The sequence below is a fragment of the Giraffa tippelskirchi genome, chromosome 2 (assembly GCF_054371585.1).
Source record: "Giraffa tippelskirchi isolate mGirTip1 chromosome 2, T2T-mGirTip1v1.2.pri, whole genome shotgun sequence".
Taxonomy (NCBI): Eukaryota; Metazoa; Chordata; class Mammalia; order Artiodactyla; family Giraffidae; genus Giraffa; species Giraffa tippelskirchi.
Window position 1 is genome coordinate 39,457,253 of NC_137276.1, and position 15,603 is coordinate 39,472,855.

Here is a 15,603-nt window from a genome sequence, read left to right on the forward strand (position 1 = left end):
TGAATATCAAAGGGGCTCAGCCATACATATACATATACATGTATCTATTCTCCCAAACACCCCTCTCATCCAGGTTGCCACATAACATTGAACAGAGTTCCATGTGCTATGTAGCAGGTCCTTGTTGGTTATCCACTTTAAATCTAGCAGTTGTCACCCTGTTTATTTAACTTATATGCAGAGTACATCATCCAGCTGAGCTGGATGAATCACAAACTGGAATCAAGGTTGCCAGGAAAAATATCAACAACCTCAGATATGCAGATGATACCACTCTAAGGGCAGAAAGGTAAGAGTAACTAAAGATTCTCTTGATGAGGGTAAAAGGGGAGAGTGAAAAAGCTGACTTGAACTCAACACGAGAAAAACTAAGGTCAAGCCATCTTTTCCCATCACTTCATGGCAAATAGAACAGGGAAAAGTGAAAGGAGTGACAGATTTTATTTTCTTGGTTTCCAAAATCACTGTGGACAGTGACTGCTCCTTGGAAGAAAAACTGTGACAATTCTAGACAGCTTATTCAAAAGCAGAGACATCACTTTGCCAATAAAGGTCAAAGCTATGTTTTTTCCAGTAGCCATGTACAGATGTGAGAGTTGGTCCATAAATAAGACAGAATTCTGAAGAATTGATGCTTTCAAATTGTGATGCTGAAGAAAACTCTTGAGGGTCTCTTGGACTGTAAGGAGATCAGACAAGTCAATCCTAAAGGAAATCAGCCCTGAATATTCATTGGAAGGGCTGATGCTAAAGCTGAAGCTCCAATACTTCGGCCACCTGATCTGAAGAGACGATTCACTGGAAAAGACCCTGATGCTGGCAAAAACTGAAGGCAAAAGGTGAAGGGGGCGGCAGAGGACGAGATAATTAGATATCATCATTCACTCAATGGGCATGAATTTGAGCAAATTCTGGGAGATAGTGGAGGACAGAGGAGCCTGGCGTGCTACAGTCCATGAGGGTCACAAAAATCAGACATGACTTGGTGACTGAACAACAACAGTTACCATTGTAATCATTGTTCAGATCATAATCACCAACATGACTGAGACTTGTAACAACCTTTTAGCTATGACTGATGGCTTTATTTAAGATTTAAATATAAACCTCTAATTTATATTGTATTTAATTTATATAATTATGATTTAATAAGTAAACACTAAAAATTACATATGTATATCACATAATTACATATGTAATTACACATGAAATATGTATATTTAAAATAAGTAAAATAATTGCATGTGAAATTTACATATGTAAATCTTAAACATAAGATTTAAATCAGGATTTAAGATTTAAATTAAGAAATTTCATGATTTAAATCAGGAAAATGTCAGTAGGGATATTTTAAAAAATTACTTACATGGACTGATTATATGTAAACAAATTAAAGATAGTGATAGATCTTTAGGATGGCATATTATGCTTAATAGATCAGAGAAAATTATCTGAACTATTAGAATACTCCTCTACTTATTCAGTTCTTAAATGTATCACAAAGTATGTTTGAAGAAACTTTTTAGAGCAGTGTTTCTAAAGAGGAATGATTGTGACATTTAATTGAAACCTCTTGGCTTCTAAAAGTTTTAAAATTTGAAAGAGCTTTCTCATCTTACATTTCTTTCAGATCTGGGACCTCAGTAGTGTTTGAAGAATGTGTGAAAGGCCAATTTATGGTGTAGAATATAATTCCTAAATGGATTTTTCGTGAATAAATGTCAATTCCAGAATACTTCTGTGGCCATTTACTGAGTGCAAACCCATATTTAATCTACAAAATATTGTGGATACTTCAGGTATGGGTTCAGTGAAGGATAAATAATATGCAAATATTTATTGAGTAGATGTCAGTTGACCAGATTACACAGTATGACAGCCTCAGGATTCAGAACTGCAAGAGATTAAAAATTATCTATAGAGAAATTCATCAAGATCAGAACAAAGGATGAACTCACCTAGGCACAAAGCACAGTGAGAAAGGGTCAAAGACTCAGTATAGAGAGATGAGCAATTAGAATACATGAGAGTAGATAGAGGACAAAAGAACCAGACTTAGGAGAGTGTAACCTGGGTTATAGGGCAGTAGGGGTAGAAGGGAAATGATAACACATAGCCATACATGTAAGAGATGAGAACTGAAAGTCCGTTGATGAATTTGCCGAGCAGGTTTAGGAATATGATACAGGAACTACTTCAATTAAAAGACAGTTGGTTGAGGACTTCCCTAGTTAGCTGCTTAAGACTTCACCTTCCAATTCAGGGGGTGCAAGTTTAATCCTTGGTGGGGTAGCCAAGATCCCACACGACTTGCAGTCAAGAAACCAAAACATAAAAAAAAAGAAACCCAGAAGCAATATTGTAACAAATTTAATGAAGCATTAAAGATGGTCCACATTAAAAAAAAAAGTTTTTTTGAAAAATGTAGGTGGTTGATAAATATAGAAATTGAGCATAGACTATTGAGTTAAATTCAGCATTAAAGGAAACGACAAAAACTAAAGCAGAAGAGGAGTTACAGAAGGTAACAAAATGGAGTAGTCTTTCATTTAAGTAATTTAAGACCCACTGTTGACATCAGGGAGATGTGACCTGTACAATGACACAGGGCTCCATGTTGAAAAAGCCCATCCTTGATCTAATACTTTACTATTATCATATCAAAATACCTAGTAATTTTAGAAAAAGTGTCCTTGCATTATCATTTTGCTCCTTGGGCTCAAAATTCCTGGTCTCCTTGAATTATGTCACCAGTCCTGTGAAGACCTGAGTATATCTGTTGAGAAGAAACCCTAAATTATGGTAGTGCCTTCAGGATATGTTCACAATTCTACCAATCACTATGTATTGAGTATATAATGTAGGATAGATACTTTCACAATCAGTATTGAGTTGCATCACATAATGTGGTCCTTTGAAGTTATCTGCATATTTCCTGCGAGGATCAATAAAAATTAAGATTCTATTATTTTGGAAAGGCTTTTGATACCTGAGTCAGTGGCAATGACCAACAACTTGAATTTTTGTGGCAGTGTTTTCCAGCCCTTTGTAACTGATAGTATAAGCCATCTATTTTTTTTTTCTGCTTCTTTTGTGGGATATTTTGTGGAATGTTCTAAACCTTGATAACTCTACTGTTTGCAATCCCCATGTTTTGCTCTCTTCCTTTTCTAGGACTTTTCAACAAAACTTTATGCAATAAGGAATTGTTGTCTATCCATGCTTTCCAATATGGTACCCAGTAGCCACATACACGATTGAGCACTTGAAATGCAGCTAGCGAGACTGAGAAACTGAAAGGTTAATATAATTTAATAAAATTTGATTTGAATTTAAATAACTACATGAGGCTGTTAAACATCTAATTTACTGGACAGCTCTCTGACAAATACATGAAAGAGGCCAAAATACTTTGGTAAGTCACGTTAATCTTGGATTATCAATACATCTGGAATGACTAAATCCTACTGCATCATATGTTAATGTCTTAGATTCTTTTACATCAATTTATGACTGAAAAAGTATGGAAAGAGGAGTAAATAAAACATCTTTTGGGCTTTTGACACTTTATATTAATTACCAATTAGCAAACTTTTCTCTGGAACTACTGTCCTAGGGCAAGCATTATCCATAATAAAAAAATGATGCTTAAAAAATTTCCTCTTTTCCAGACTAGAGAATACTAATATATTCAGTTTCTTTGAAATAGTTCCTGGTTCATATAGCTGGTGCGACGGGATAAGACTTGGTTTCATGGAATTACAGCCAAGAGAACTAACTGAAAAAGTTCCCATTTGGCTTCTTGGCCAAAACATATGACAGGCATCTTTAGTATCCCTTTTCCAGGCCCATGTTCTCTTTCTCACCCCCAACCAAAAAATGTATCATACAGCTTAGTTTCTTCCTGCATGAGTATTTCAAGACTTTTTTTTTATTGCTAATAAGATGCATATTTGTGCTTCAAAGAGCTCTCTTCTTGTCTAAAATATCAAAATCACCATGGCATGGAATGCATTCACAGATGAATAAAATATTTTAATAGTGCTACAAAAGGTTTAGCAAACTGATTCTGACTTAAAAATTATAAAGATCATTTTAAAGAGCAAACAAAAGAGACTAGCAAAAAATCCTTTGCATATGAAAAAGCAAGGAAGCTTTAGGATAGATGGAAAATATGTGGAAAAGCAAAGAAAATTTCAATGTCACTAAATTTCATTCATCGTCATAAGGACTTCAGCATAAACTTGATAATAAGCATCTAATCTGGCTACTAAATCAAAATGATTATAGTAGAGAATCTTCTTATGGTAAATGAATTTGGAGATTTGTAGTTCCGAATTCTAAATATCTATTGGATTGGCCAAATTGTCCCGTCCACCACTCCACATTGTAGTTGGAACCTTCACGTTCTTCACATCATAAAATGGAGGAGTGGGCTAAAGGAAAATGAGAAATTGTAAGATTTATGTTAGTAGCATATCAAACTAAGAATAGTAACTTGATTATCTTCTTCTCCCAAGAAACCAAAATGGTAATTATCCATGGAATCTCAACTATTTTCAGACAGAAATTGACTACTGTCCAAGTCTTTAAATTATAGTAACCAAATGATTTTCACAAACTAGAAACTCTGTGCACCATAGGTTCTTTATATATGAAATGGTGATATTAATAAATATATGGGAAATTTCATAAGGTTGTTTGGAGGTTCAAATAACATGATACATACAAATATGCTCTGTATAGCATTGTCATAAAAATTGATCTCTTATTGTTTTGAACCTATCATTTTGTCTATTTGTATCATTTTCCTGGGAAATGTAAAATGTTGCATAATCTTTAAAAATAAATGTTTTGTTAGATCTTTAATTCGATTTTCATTTTTGTTTTGTCAATGGGGCCAATTGGTAAATTTTGAAAAAGTGAGCTTATCTGATTATAATGCAGATAATCTATAAATGGATTTCCCTAGTCATAAGCTTGAAATGTACCTTTATGAATACATTTAAATAATGATAAAATAAGCTTCATTTTATAAGTAATTTTTTCTTACTTACAAGATCTTACAAAGTTAATAGCACTAGAGACTACTGAGTCTTATTGCCTCATTTTATAATATGACTCATTGAGTCAGATTCAACATCCCTCATGCAAAAGTCCAGTCCTCTTTCTGCCACAATACTATGTGGTTCTGGGTTAATAATGGTTAAAACATTCCCAGATAACTAGAAGACAGAAAGATTGGCACAAATAACATACTTTTTTAAAAAGTATGTTAAAAATTAAGTATATTTTGCACACATTTTAATAAAGTTTGAACTCTAGTAACTTAAACTGTCTATTTAAAAAGAACCTAGTAAACAGGAAAAAAATGCATTACAATTTTATAGAAATAAATGGATTTTTGTCAAGCTATTAAAAAACACAAGTTTTTTATGTCAACAAGTTTGTATTATATTTAATTTGGTGGTACAAAATAAATTTCTGTCTGTAAATATTTCTTAAGAAGCAAATATTTCAAGGAATTCCCTGGCAGTCCAGTTGTTAAGAATACAGGCTCCCGGTACAAGGGGAAGATCCCTCATGTGCATGGCCCAGTCAAAAAAAAAAAAAAAAAAGCATAATTATAAAAAAAGAAGGAAATATTGCAGATTATTAAGATCCAGATTATCAAAGTCTTATAGTACAAATATAATTTACAATAGGCTTCCCAGGTGGCACTAGTCATAAAAAACTCCTAGCCAATGCAGGAGACTAAGAGATGCTGGTTCAGTCTCTGGGTTGGGAGATTCCCTGAAAGAAGGCATGGCAACCCACTCCAATATTCTTGCCTGGAAAATCCTATGGACGGAGGAGCCTGGCAGGCTACAGTCCATAGGATCACAAAGAGTTGGACAAGACTGAAGCAACAGCACATACACACAATGTGCAATGTCAATTTATTATCAGTTATAAACATTGCTTTGTTGCTTTACAATTCAACTGACTCAAAATTTATTTTCAAACAGATTAATTTAGTTTATATTTTCATTCATAATTGGTATGCAGAAAACAATTTTACCTTTATGTGGAGTTTTCTTTTTATGAAAATACCTCCATGATACTCCAAGACAAAGAATTTTTGCAAAATAGAAAGATTTCTGTTGCAAAAGATTCTGCTGTACTCATAATTGTAAGGACTAAGAAATGGGGCTTTTGTGGAACTCTAATTTTCAAGCCTAAGTAGTTCAAAGATTATCTCTTCTGAAAAAAGGAGTGACTAGACAGTGGAAATATGCTAAATAGATGTGTGCAAACAAAATAATGAGATGAGGCATCTCTTCTTGGGACATGATAAATGTTGCTTTGTTCATTATGAGTCAATGGAGTGAAAACTTTCATGGCAATGAAGGTACATGGAAACCAATAGTACCATTCATCTATGGATTTCAAGGGTATGTGCCTTCGAATAAGATGCTCTTGTACCTTGTGTGAAGGCAACAGCTTACACATTAGCAAATGGTGTTAACAATGTGAGATTACTTGTCTCCAATATTTCAGCTGTCACTTGATAGGCTTCTAGAGGGCTAAGAAAGAAAAGTTAGAATTTACACTCATATCTCAAAGCTTCCTAAAATTTCAATCTATCATCAAACTCTAGTGATTGCAAAAACTGATATTAAAGTTCATGGTTCACGTATTGCTGAAGACTGGCTTGGAGAATCTTGAGCATTACATTACTAGTGTGTGAGATGAGTGCAATTGTGCGGTAGTTTGAGCATTCTTTGACATTGCCTTTCTTTGGGATTGGGATGAAAACTGACCTTTTCCAGTCCTATGGCCACTGCTGAGTTTTCCAAATTTGCTGGCATATCGAGTGCAGCACTTTCATAGCATCATCTTTCAGGATTTGAAATAGCTCAACTGGAATTCCATCACCTCCACTAGCTTTGTTCGTAGTTATGCTTTCTAAGGCCCACTTGACTTCACATTCCAGGATGTCTGGCTCTAGGTGAGTGATCACACCATTGTGATTATCTGGGTCGTGAAGATCTTTTTTGTCCAGTTCTTCTGTGTATTCATGCCACCTCTTCCTAATATCTTCTGCTTCTGTTAGGTCCATACCATTTCTGTCCTTTGTCGATTCCATCTTTGCATGAAATGTTCCTTTGGTATCTATAATTTTCTTGAAGAGATCTCTAGTCTTTCCCAATCTGTTGTTTTCCTCTATTTCTTCCTAAGTATTTTATTCTTTTCGTTGCAATGGTGAATGAAATTGTTTCCTTAATTTCTCTTTCTGTTTTTTCATTGTTAGTGATAGGAATGCAAGGGATTTCTGTGTGTTAATTTTATATCCTGCAACTTTACTATATTGATTGATTAGCTCTAGTAATTTTCTGATGGAGTCTTTAGGGTTTTCTATGTAGAGGATCATGTCGTCTGCAAACAGTGAGAATTTTACTTCTTCTTTTCCAATCTAGACTCCTTTTATTTCTTTTTCTGCTCTGATTGCTGTGGGCAAAACTTCCAAAACTATGTTGAATAGAAGTGGTAAGAGTGGGCACGCTTGTCTTGTTCCTGACTTTAGGGGAAATGCTTTCAGTTTTTCACCATTTTGGAGATTGCTTGCTGTGGGTTTGTCATATATATAGCTTTTATTATGTTGAGGTATGTTCCTTCTATTCCTGATTTTTGAAGGGTTTTTATCATCAATGGATGTTGAATTTTGTTGAATTTGTTGGAGAGCTGGTTTGCTCAGTGATCAAATGTTCTTTTGATGAATTTGTAGGGGAGAGTTGTCTCCCTGTCCTATTCCTCCTCCATCTGAGAACTGCCCGCCTCTGTGTCCAGTTCTAACTGTTGCTTCCTGACCGGCATACAGATTTCTCAAGAGTCAGGTCAGGTGGTTTGGTATTCTCATCTGTTTCAGAATTTTCCACAGTTTGTTGTGATCCATACAGTCAAAGACTTTGGCATAATCAATAAAACAGAAATGTATCATAGGACTAATATAAGAAGTAAACTTTAAAACTTTTAAAAGAAAGAGCTGGAGGATATCTTATCTTGGTTTAGGCAGTGATTTATTAGTTATAACACCAAGGTCACAAGGTACAGGAAAAGATAAAATGGACTTCACCAAAATTGAAACTTTCATACTTCCAAGGACATCATTAAGATAGTGCAAACACAATGCAGAGAATAAGAGAAAATATTGGCAAGCTATATATCTAATTAGAGATTTGTATTCAGAATGTGTAAAGAATTTATAACTCAACCAAAAATAAAGAACCCAGTAAACAAATAGGCAAAGAACTGAATAGATATTACTTCAACAAAGAAAAACAGATGGCCAATAGGCACCTGAGAGAATGCTTAATAACATTATTCACTGCTGCTGCTGCTGCTAAGTCGCTTCAGTTGTGTCCAACTCTGTGCGACCCCATAGACGGCAGCCCACCAAGCTCCACCGTCCCTGGGATTCTCCAGGAAAGAACACTGGAGTGGGTTGCCATTTCCTTCTCCAGTGCATGAAAGGGAAAAGTGAAAGTGAAGTCGCTCAGTCGTGTCCGACTCTTAGTGACCCCATGGACTATAGCCTACCAGGCTCCTCCATCCATGGAATTTTCCAGGCAAGAGTACTGGAGTGGGGTGCCATTGCCTGCTCCCATTATTCACTAAGGAAATGCAAAACAAAAATGCAATGATACTTGGATGGCTAAGAGTAAAAGACAAACAATAACAAATGCTGACCAGGAGGTACAATTCTCATACTCTGCTTGTTGTTGTTCTAAGTCGGGTCTGACTCTTTGTGATGAACTGCAGCACACCAAGCTTCCCTGACCTTCACTATCTCCTGGAGTTTACTTAAACTCATGCTCGTTGAATCAATGTTGTCATCCAACCATCTCATCCTCTGTCACCACCTTCTCCTCCTGCCCTCAATCTTTCCCAGCATCAGAGTCTTTTCCAAACACTCTGTTAGTGGGAAAAAATGGTGTAGCTACTTTGGAAAAAACTTAGAAATGTCTTAAAAATATTAAATATAGTTCTCATATGACCCACATTCTATTCTCAAGTATATACTTATCAGAAATGAAAACATTATGTCCACATTAAAACTTGTAAACAAATGTGCATATCAACATTACACATAATACATATATATATAAACTAGAAACACGACCAATGTGTACTAATGGATGGATAAATGAATATACAAAGTGTGGTATATCCATACAACGGAATATTATTCTGCCATATAAAGGAGCAAAGTACTGAATCATTCTACAACAAAGATCAACTTTGAGTGAACATGAGGAATTTATGCCAAGTAAAAGAAGCCAGATACAAAAGACCAGGTATTGTATGATTCTCTTTATATGAAATATCTATCTAGCAAAGACAAATCCATGGAGATAGAATGTAAATTATTTGTCACCAGGTGCCAGAGCAGGGAGGCAATAGGGTGTTCATTTTTGAGACTATGATTATGTCCTGAACCAGATAATAGTCACAGTGGAAACAAAAATCTATTAAACAAGAGATTTAAGACACTGAATATCAGGCAGTACAGTGATCCCTGAAAAGAGTAAGAGGTTAATCAAATTGAGCCCCACAGTTGCTCATCTGCTGCCTGAAGAGAGTTCTCAGGCTGCAGTATAAAAACCCAGGCAAACCTGCATAAACTACCCAAATTATGGGATAACGTTGAAATTTTGGAGAAGGTCAATGTATCTAAAGAACTCATGTCAAAAATGGGGGAGAAAGAGAGAAAAATAATGATCAGAGAGGCCTAGAAAAGTTTCATATGGATTCATCATTTAGAATGAAACTACCTGTATTTGAGTAAACTTACTCAAGGCCAGGGAATGAGCCACTTACAGGAGTTAGCAATTACAATCCATGGCGTTAGAAGGTCTGAAATTGTGCCTGTACCCACCAATCAGACTTGGAAATCTAATAATAACCGTTATTAGAGTAATCTGAAGGTAACTGACTCAGAGGGAGGAAAAATTGGACCTCAACTAAAAGCTTTTCTGGCTTCTACTAATAAAGCAAAGAATAAGACTCAAAATGATCAATTTGTAACCAGGTTAAATTAACTTCATTCTAAAAGAATAGTTCATACTATTTCCAGGCATGCAGGATCATCCAACAAGAAAAATGTCACAAAGACTGAGAATTAATTAAAAACTATCAATAACACAAAGAAGAAGGAATAGGTCCATATAAGGAGAAGAATGAGTCAACATAAAGAATGCAGATGATATAATTAGGAAACAAAAATATTAAGTTATTTTAACTATATTCCATATGTCTAAGACAATGGAGGAAAAAATTAGCATGTTAAGTAGAAATATAATTTTAAATTTCAGTTTTCAAACTATATACCAACAAATCCAAAAAGCATAATTAATTCCAAACATAAGAATCATAAAAAATACACCAAAGCACATAATTTTAAAAACTGCTTAAATATTGGAAAGAAAAAAAATCTAAAGTGGGCAGAAAAACAGACATTACATATAAAGCAAAAATTGTAAAAATAAAGGACTTCTTGCTGGAAACAATGAAAACCAAAACATGGAACAATATTTTTAAAGTACTAATGAAAAATAAAATACTATAAACCTAAAATTCTATCCCCAGTGAAAATGTATTTTGGAAACACAGGCAAAATAAAGATATTCATAAGCAAAGTAGCTGATGTAATTGATCATCAACAATATAAGAAATGTAAAAAAATGTCCAATAATCCAAAGAAAAAATGATGTTAGATAAAAATCTGGATCTGCACAGTGACATGAAGAGTACAAGATATAGTACATATACAGGAAAATATAAAACATGGCTTGTATTTTTAATGAAAAGATAATTTAAGTATAAGTTACTATTCAAAGAATAATAACAATGTACTTTTGTTTAGGTAGTATACACCAACATAAAAAGTGTGACAAAAATAGCAGAAATGCTGGGAGAGGGGCAAATGAAAGCTGAATGTTTAAAGTTATTATACTATGTGCTAAGTAATAAATATTACTTTATTAGCATAGACTGTGCTAACTTAAAGAAATATACTATAAACCCTGAAAAAACCATGAGAGAACAAAACAAAATAAAAGGATAAATTTAAAAAGCCAATGATGGAGACAAAATGAATCCATAAAATATACAAAGTTAATCCAAAATAAGGCTAAAGAAAGGGAACAAAAAAAGACTGAAGAAACACAAATATCAAGATTTAAACCTAACTATACCAATTATCATATTAAATGTAAGTGGTCTAGACACCATGATTAAAAGACAGGAATTGTTCTTTAGGATTAAAATGCAAGGTCCAACTCTATGCTTCCTAATAGAAATCCACTTTACACGTAAAGACAAATAGGTTGAGAAAAAGGATGGAAAAATATAACAATATTACTATATTATGAATAATATTCATATTAATCAAATAGATTAATAATCAAGTAACCATAATAATATTAATCCAATAGGAACTTAGAATGGCTTTATTAATGTTAGACAAAGTCAATTTTAGAGCAAAGAATGTCAAGAAAGATAAAATGAATTATTTAATGACAAGATCCCTTCATCGAAAGAACATAAAAATCCTATATATTTATGTAATTAAGAAAGCTTCAAAATGCATGAAGCAAAAACTGATAGGAGAAGCAGGCAGATCTATAATTATAGTAGGAGACTTCAGTACTCTTCTTTCAATAATTTACAGAAAAAAACACTTGACTAACATGACCTAACTGACATTTAAAGGACACTCTGCTTAAAGGCAGTAGAAGAACATTCAATGCACGTTCTTCTCAATGCGTATGAAACATTTATCAAGATGGATCATACTTAGCACTGTAAAACAAGTCAATGAATTTAAAAATATTCAGATCATGCAAGCTATGTTCTCCGGACAAATAGAATTAGATTATAAATCAATAACAGAAATCTACCTGGAAAATGTCCATATATTTGGAAGTTGTATAACTTTGAGGAAATGAGATTTCTTTAGTGTATAATATACACTGCAAATACCAGCCAACAAAGTACATTTCAAATAGTAGGTGTGTGTGTGTGTGGATGCTAAGTCACTTCAGTCGTGTCCGACTCTGTGAGACCTATGGACCATAACCCACCAGGCTCCTCTGAACAGGGGAATTCTCCAGACAAGAATACTGGAGTGGCTGGCATGCCCTCCTCCAGGGGATATTCCCAACCTAGGGATCAAACCTCTCTCTCTTATACCTCCTGCAATGGCAGGCAGGTGTTTCTACCACTAGCACCACCAGGGAAGCCCAAATAGTAGATATACTATACATTGAAACAACGAATACCTGAAGTAATTAGAAATGTTTTCCTGTCCAACTGAAAAGTTTAGAAGAATCTAGTCTTTATAGGGGTTTCAGTATGAAAATTAATATCACTCACACTACCTTAGAAGTGTCCCAGGCAACACACAAAGAAAGCTGATTGGGCAGCAGAATTTCACTGTTTAAAGAAGCCATACCAACCAAAGTTCAGACTTCTTCTAAAGAGTATCAACACACAGATTTCTGTCATGAAAGCACAATGATGGGAAACACATGTAAATCCATGGCTAATTCATATCAATGAATGGCAAAAACCACTACAATACTGTAAAGTAATTAGCCTCCAACTAAAAAGAGTTGCAGAAAAACATCTATTTCTGCTTTACTGACTACGCCAAAGCCTTTGACTGTGTGGATCACAATAAACTGTGGAAAATTCTGAAAGAGATGGGAATACCAGACCATCTGACCTGTCTCTTGAGAAACCTGTATGCAGGTCAGGAAGCGAAAGTTAGAACTGGACATAGAACAACAGACTGGTTCCAAATAGCAAAAGGAGTATGTCAAGGCTGTATATTGTCACCTTGGTTATTTAATTTATATGCAGAGTACATCATGAGAAAAGCTGGGCTGGAAGAAACACAAGCTGGAATCAAGATTTCCGGGAGAAATATCAATAACCTCAGATAATGTGGATGACACTACCCTTATGGCAGAAAGTGAAGAAGAACTAAAGAGCCTCTTGATGAAAGTGAAAGAGGAGAGTGAAAAAGTTGGCTTAATGCTCAACATTCAGAAAACTAAGATCATGGCATCTGGTCCCACCACTTCATGGGAAATAGATGGGGAAACAGTGCAAACAGTGTCAGACTTTATTTTTTGGGGCTCCAAAATCAATGCTGATGGTGATTGCAGCCATGAAACTAAAAGACACTTACTCCTTGGAAGGAAATTTATGACCAACCTAGATAGCATATTTAAAAGCAGAGACATTACTTTGCCAACAAAGATCCGTCTAGTCAAGGCTATGGTTTTTCCAGTGGTCATGTATGAATGTGAGAGTTGGACGGTGAAGAAAGCTGAGCGCTGAAGAATTGATGCTTTTGAACTGTGGTGTTGGGGAAGACTCTTGAGAGTCCCTTGGACTGCAAGAAGATGCAACCAGTCCATCCTAAAGGAGATCAGTCCTGGGTGTTCATTGAAGGACTGATGTTGAAGCTGAAACTCCAATACTTTGGCCACCTCATGCGAAGAGTTGACTCACTGGAAAAGACCCTGATGCTGGGAAGGATTAGGGGGCAGGAGGAGAAGGGGCCGACAGAGGATGAGATGGCTGGATGGCATCACTGACTCGATGGACATGGGTTTGGGTGGACTCAGGGAGCTGGTGATGGACAGGGAGGCCTGGCATGGTGCGATTCATGGGGTCACAAAGAGTCAGACATGACTGAGCGACTGAACTGACTGAACTGAAAAATAAATAAATTAAAAAAAAAGAAAGAAAGCACAATGAGGAAAATTCTTTTAGAAAACACACATGTCAAGTCCTTGTCTTGGAAATTCTAGCTGCAGAGATTTTCAGGTAACTCTAATACATATATCTGGTTTAGTACATGAGGTACTCATGTTATTAGATGATGATATCCATTTTGTTCATTTTACAAGGACTATGCAAGAATATACCATAATAAAAGAATTGTCAGTGGCTTTTAAAGTTGCTCCTTTTAAGTTTGCCTGTGTGTTTTAAATATAGTGAATATACATGATTTCTAAAATTGAGACTCTCTCATGTAAAAATGTGGTTTTGTTATATTTAAAATAAAAATTAAAGCACTATCAGATTTAAGTATTTCTTAGCAGTCTGATAGCTGTTCCCAGGGAATGGCCCTCATAATAAATTTGTTTTTGTCCTGTTTTTCCACAATGTAGTCAATGGTGGCTGGAAGATCATATTTTATCATTTCATCAAAACTGCATAAAAAATGAATAAAATTTGTTTTAATTCTTTATTATTAATAAGAAAGTTATTTTCATGTTTTAAATTATGGATTTAAGAAGTCTTCTGATGGGATACTTGGGTCATAAGTGCTAACATTGATTCCAAACTTCTTATTTGTTAGCTGCTAACATGCTACCTGTTTCCAAGCACCACTTCATTCCAAGCCCTCAATATACCTTTGAGATAAGTATATAACTATGCATATTATAGAGCTGAGGAAACAGGAAATGTGCCTTTGAGCATAGCCAATAAGTGATAGACTAAATTTTACAATGCTCATGTTCTGGGGCCAATGTTCTAAGATATTGTATTTATGGCTTTCCCATAAGAGAATTATGAACAATATACTATTTAAAAATGGATATCAGACAAAAACCATTGCTAGGGGTACAGAAGGGCCAGTAGAAAATCAATTTTTTTGGCAATTGATGAAGGTAGATGTTATTATTCTCTTTTTCTGTGGCAAAAAGTAACCAGGTACAAATTTACCCTTTTCTTCTCCTCCGCCCTCCACAATTTTCCCAAAAAAAAGCCACAAAAAGTAGTGGATGGGTTGGAAACATGACTATTTAGGAAATTGAAGCAAGAACAAGAAATCATGTCTTTTGACATATTTTTATTTTAATTCTTAGGCACATTAATAACCATAAAATAAAAATATAGAATAATTTTTATATTCTTTTAAATATTTAAATCTTTTAAAGATTTAGGGATATTTCTCAAGAGTTACATATTTTAATAAAATATCTTCATTCTAGTTCTACAAAGTTTATTTCAACATTAATAATTCAATAAACACATTTAATACATTTTTAAATTAAAATACAACAGTACAGATTTTTTTTTTCCTAACTTGAAAGTCTAGAATACTATGGAATCTGTTTCCAAGTATGAGTGTTTCCCGGATCAGAGATTCCCTCTGCTTGCTGTTTCCCATCCACACATCATACCCAGTATCTGCCAGAAGAAATCCCAGGCTACTGTTGGGAAGGTTGAAAATCCAGATACTGGCAGTTACAAACAGACCATAGCGTAAGTACGCAACTGGCTTTTGGGCTGAAAAGAAAGCACTGAAAATAGTTTATAACTGAAAAATCTATTGGAAAGTATGACATAGGTCTTCAAATCACTTTAATTTAGTCAGGACTGATTGGCTTATATCTCGAAGAAATGTGCAAACAATTCATTGCATTTATTTTATGCTAGTGGTCGAGAGGAGCTACCCCATGGCCGAGGCCGGGGGCAGCAGCCAAGAGGAGCTACCCCGGGGAGGAGGTCAGGGGCGGCAGCCGAGAGGAGCTAGCC

General features: G+C 34.9%; 1 protein-coding gene across 6 annotated transcripts in view; it reads right to left on the reverse strand.

Annotated features, from left to right (window-relative positions):
- Positions 1 to 4,010: 4,010 nt before the first annotated feature.
- LIPJ (lipase family member J) overlaps positions 4,011 to 15,603 on the reverse strand; it is a 58,691-nt gene continuing 47,098 nt past the window's right edge. For all 6 annotated transcript variants that reach the window (XM_081556620.1, XM_081556588.1, XM_081556528.1 and 3 more), the window contains one exon: positions 4,011 to 4,436. In XM_081556620.1, the coding sequence (XP_081412746.1) occupies positions 4,341 to 4,436 (96 nt within the window). In that variant the 3' untranslated portion in view covers positions 4,011 to 4,340. The remainder of the gene's footprint in view (positions 4,437 to 15,603) is intronic.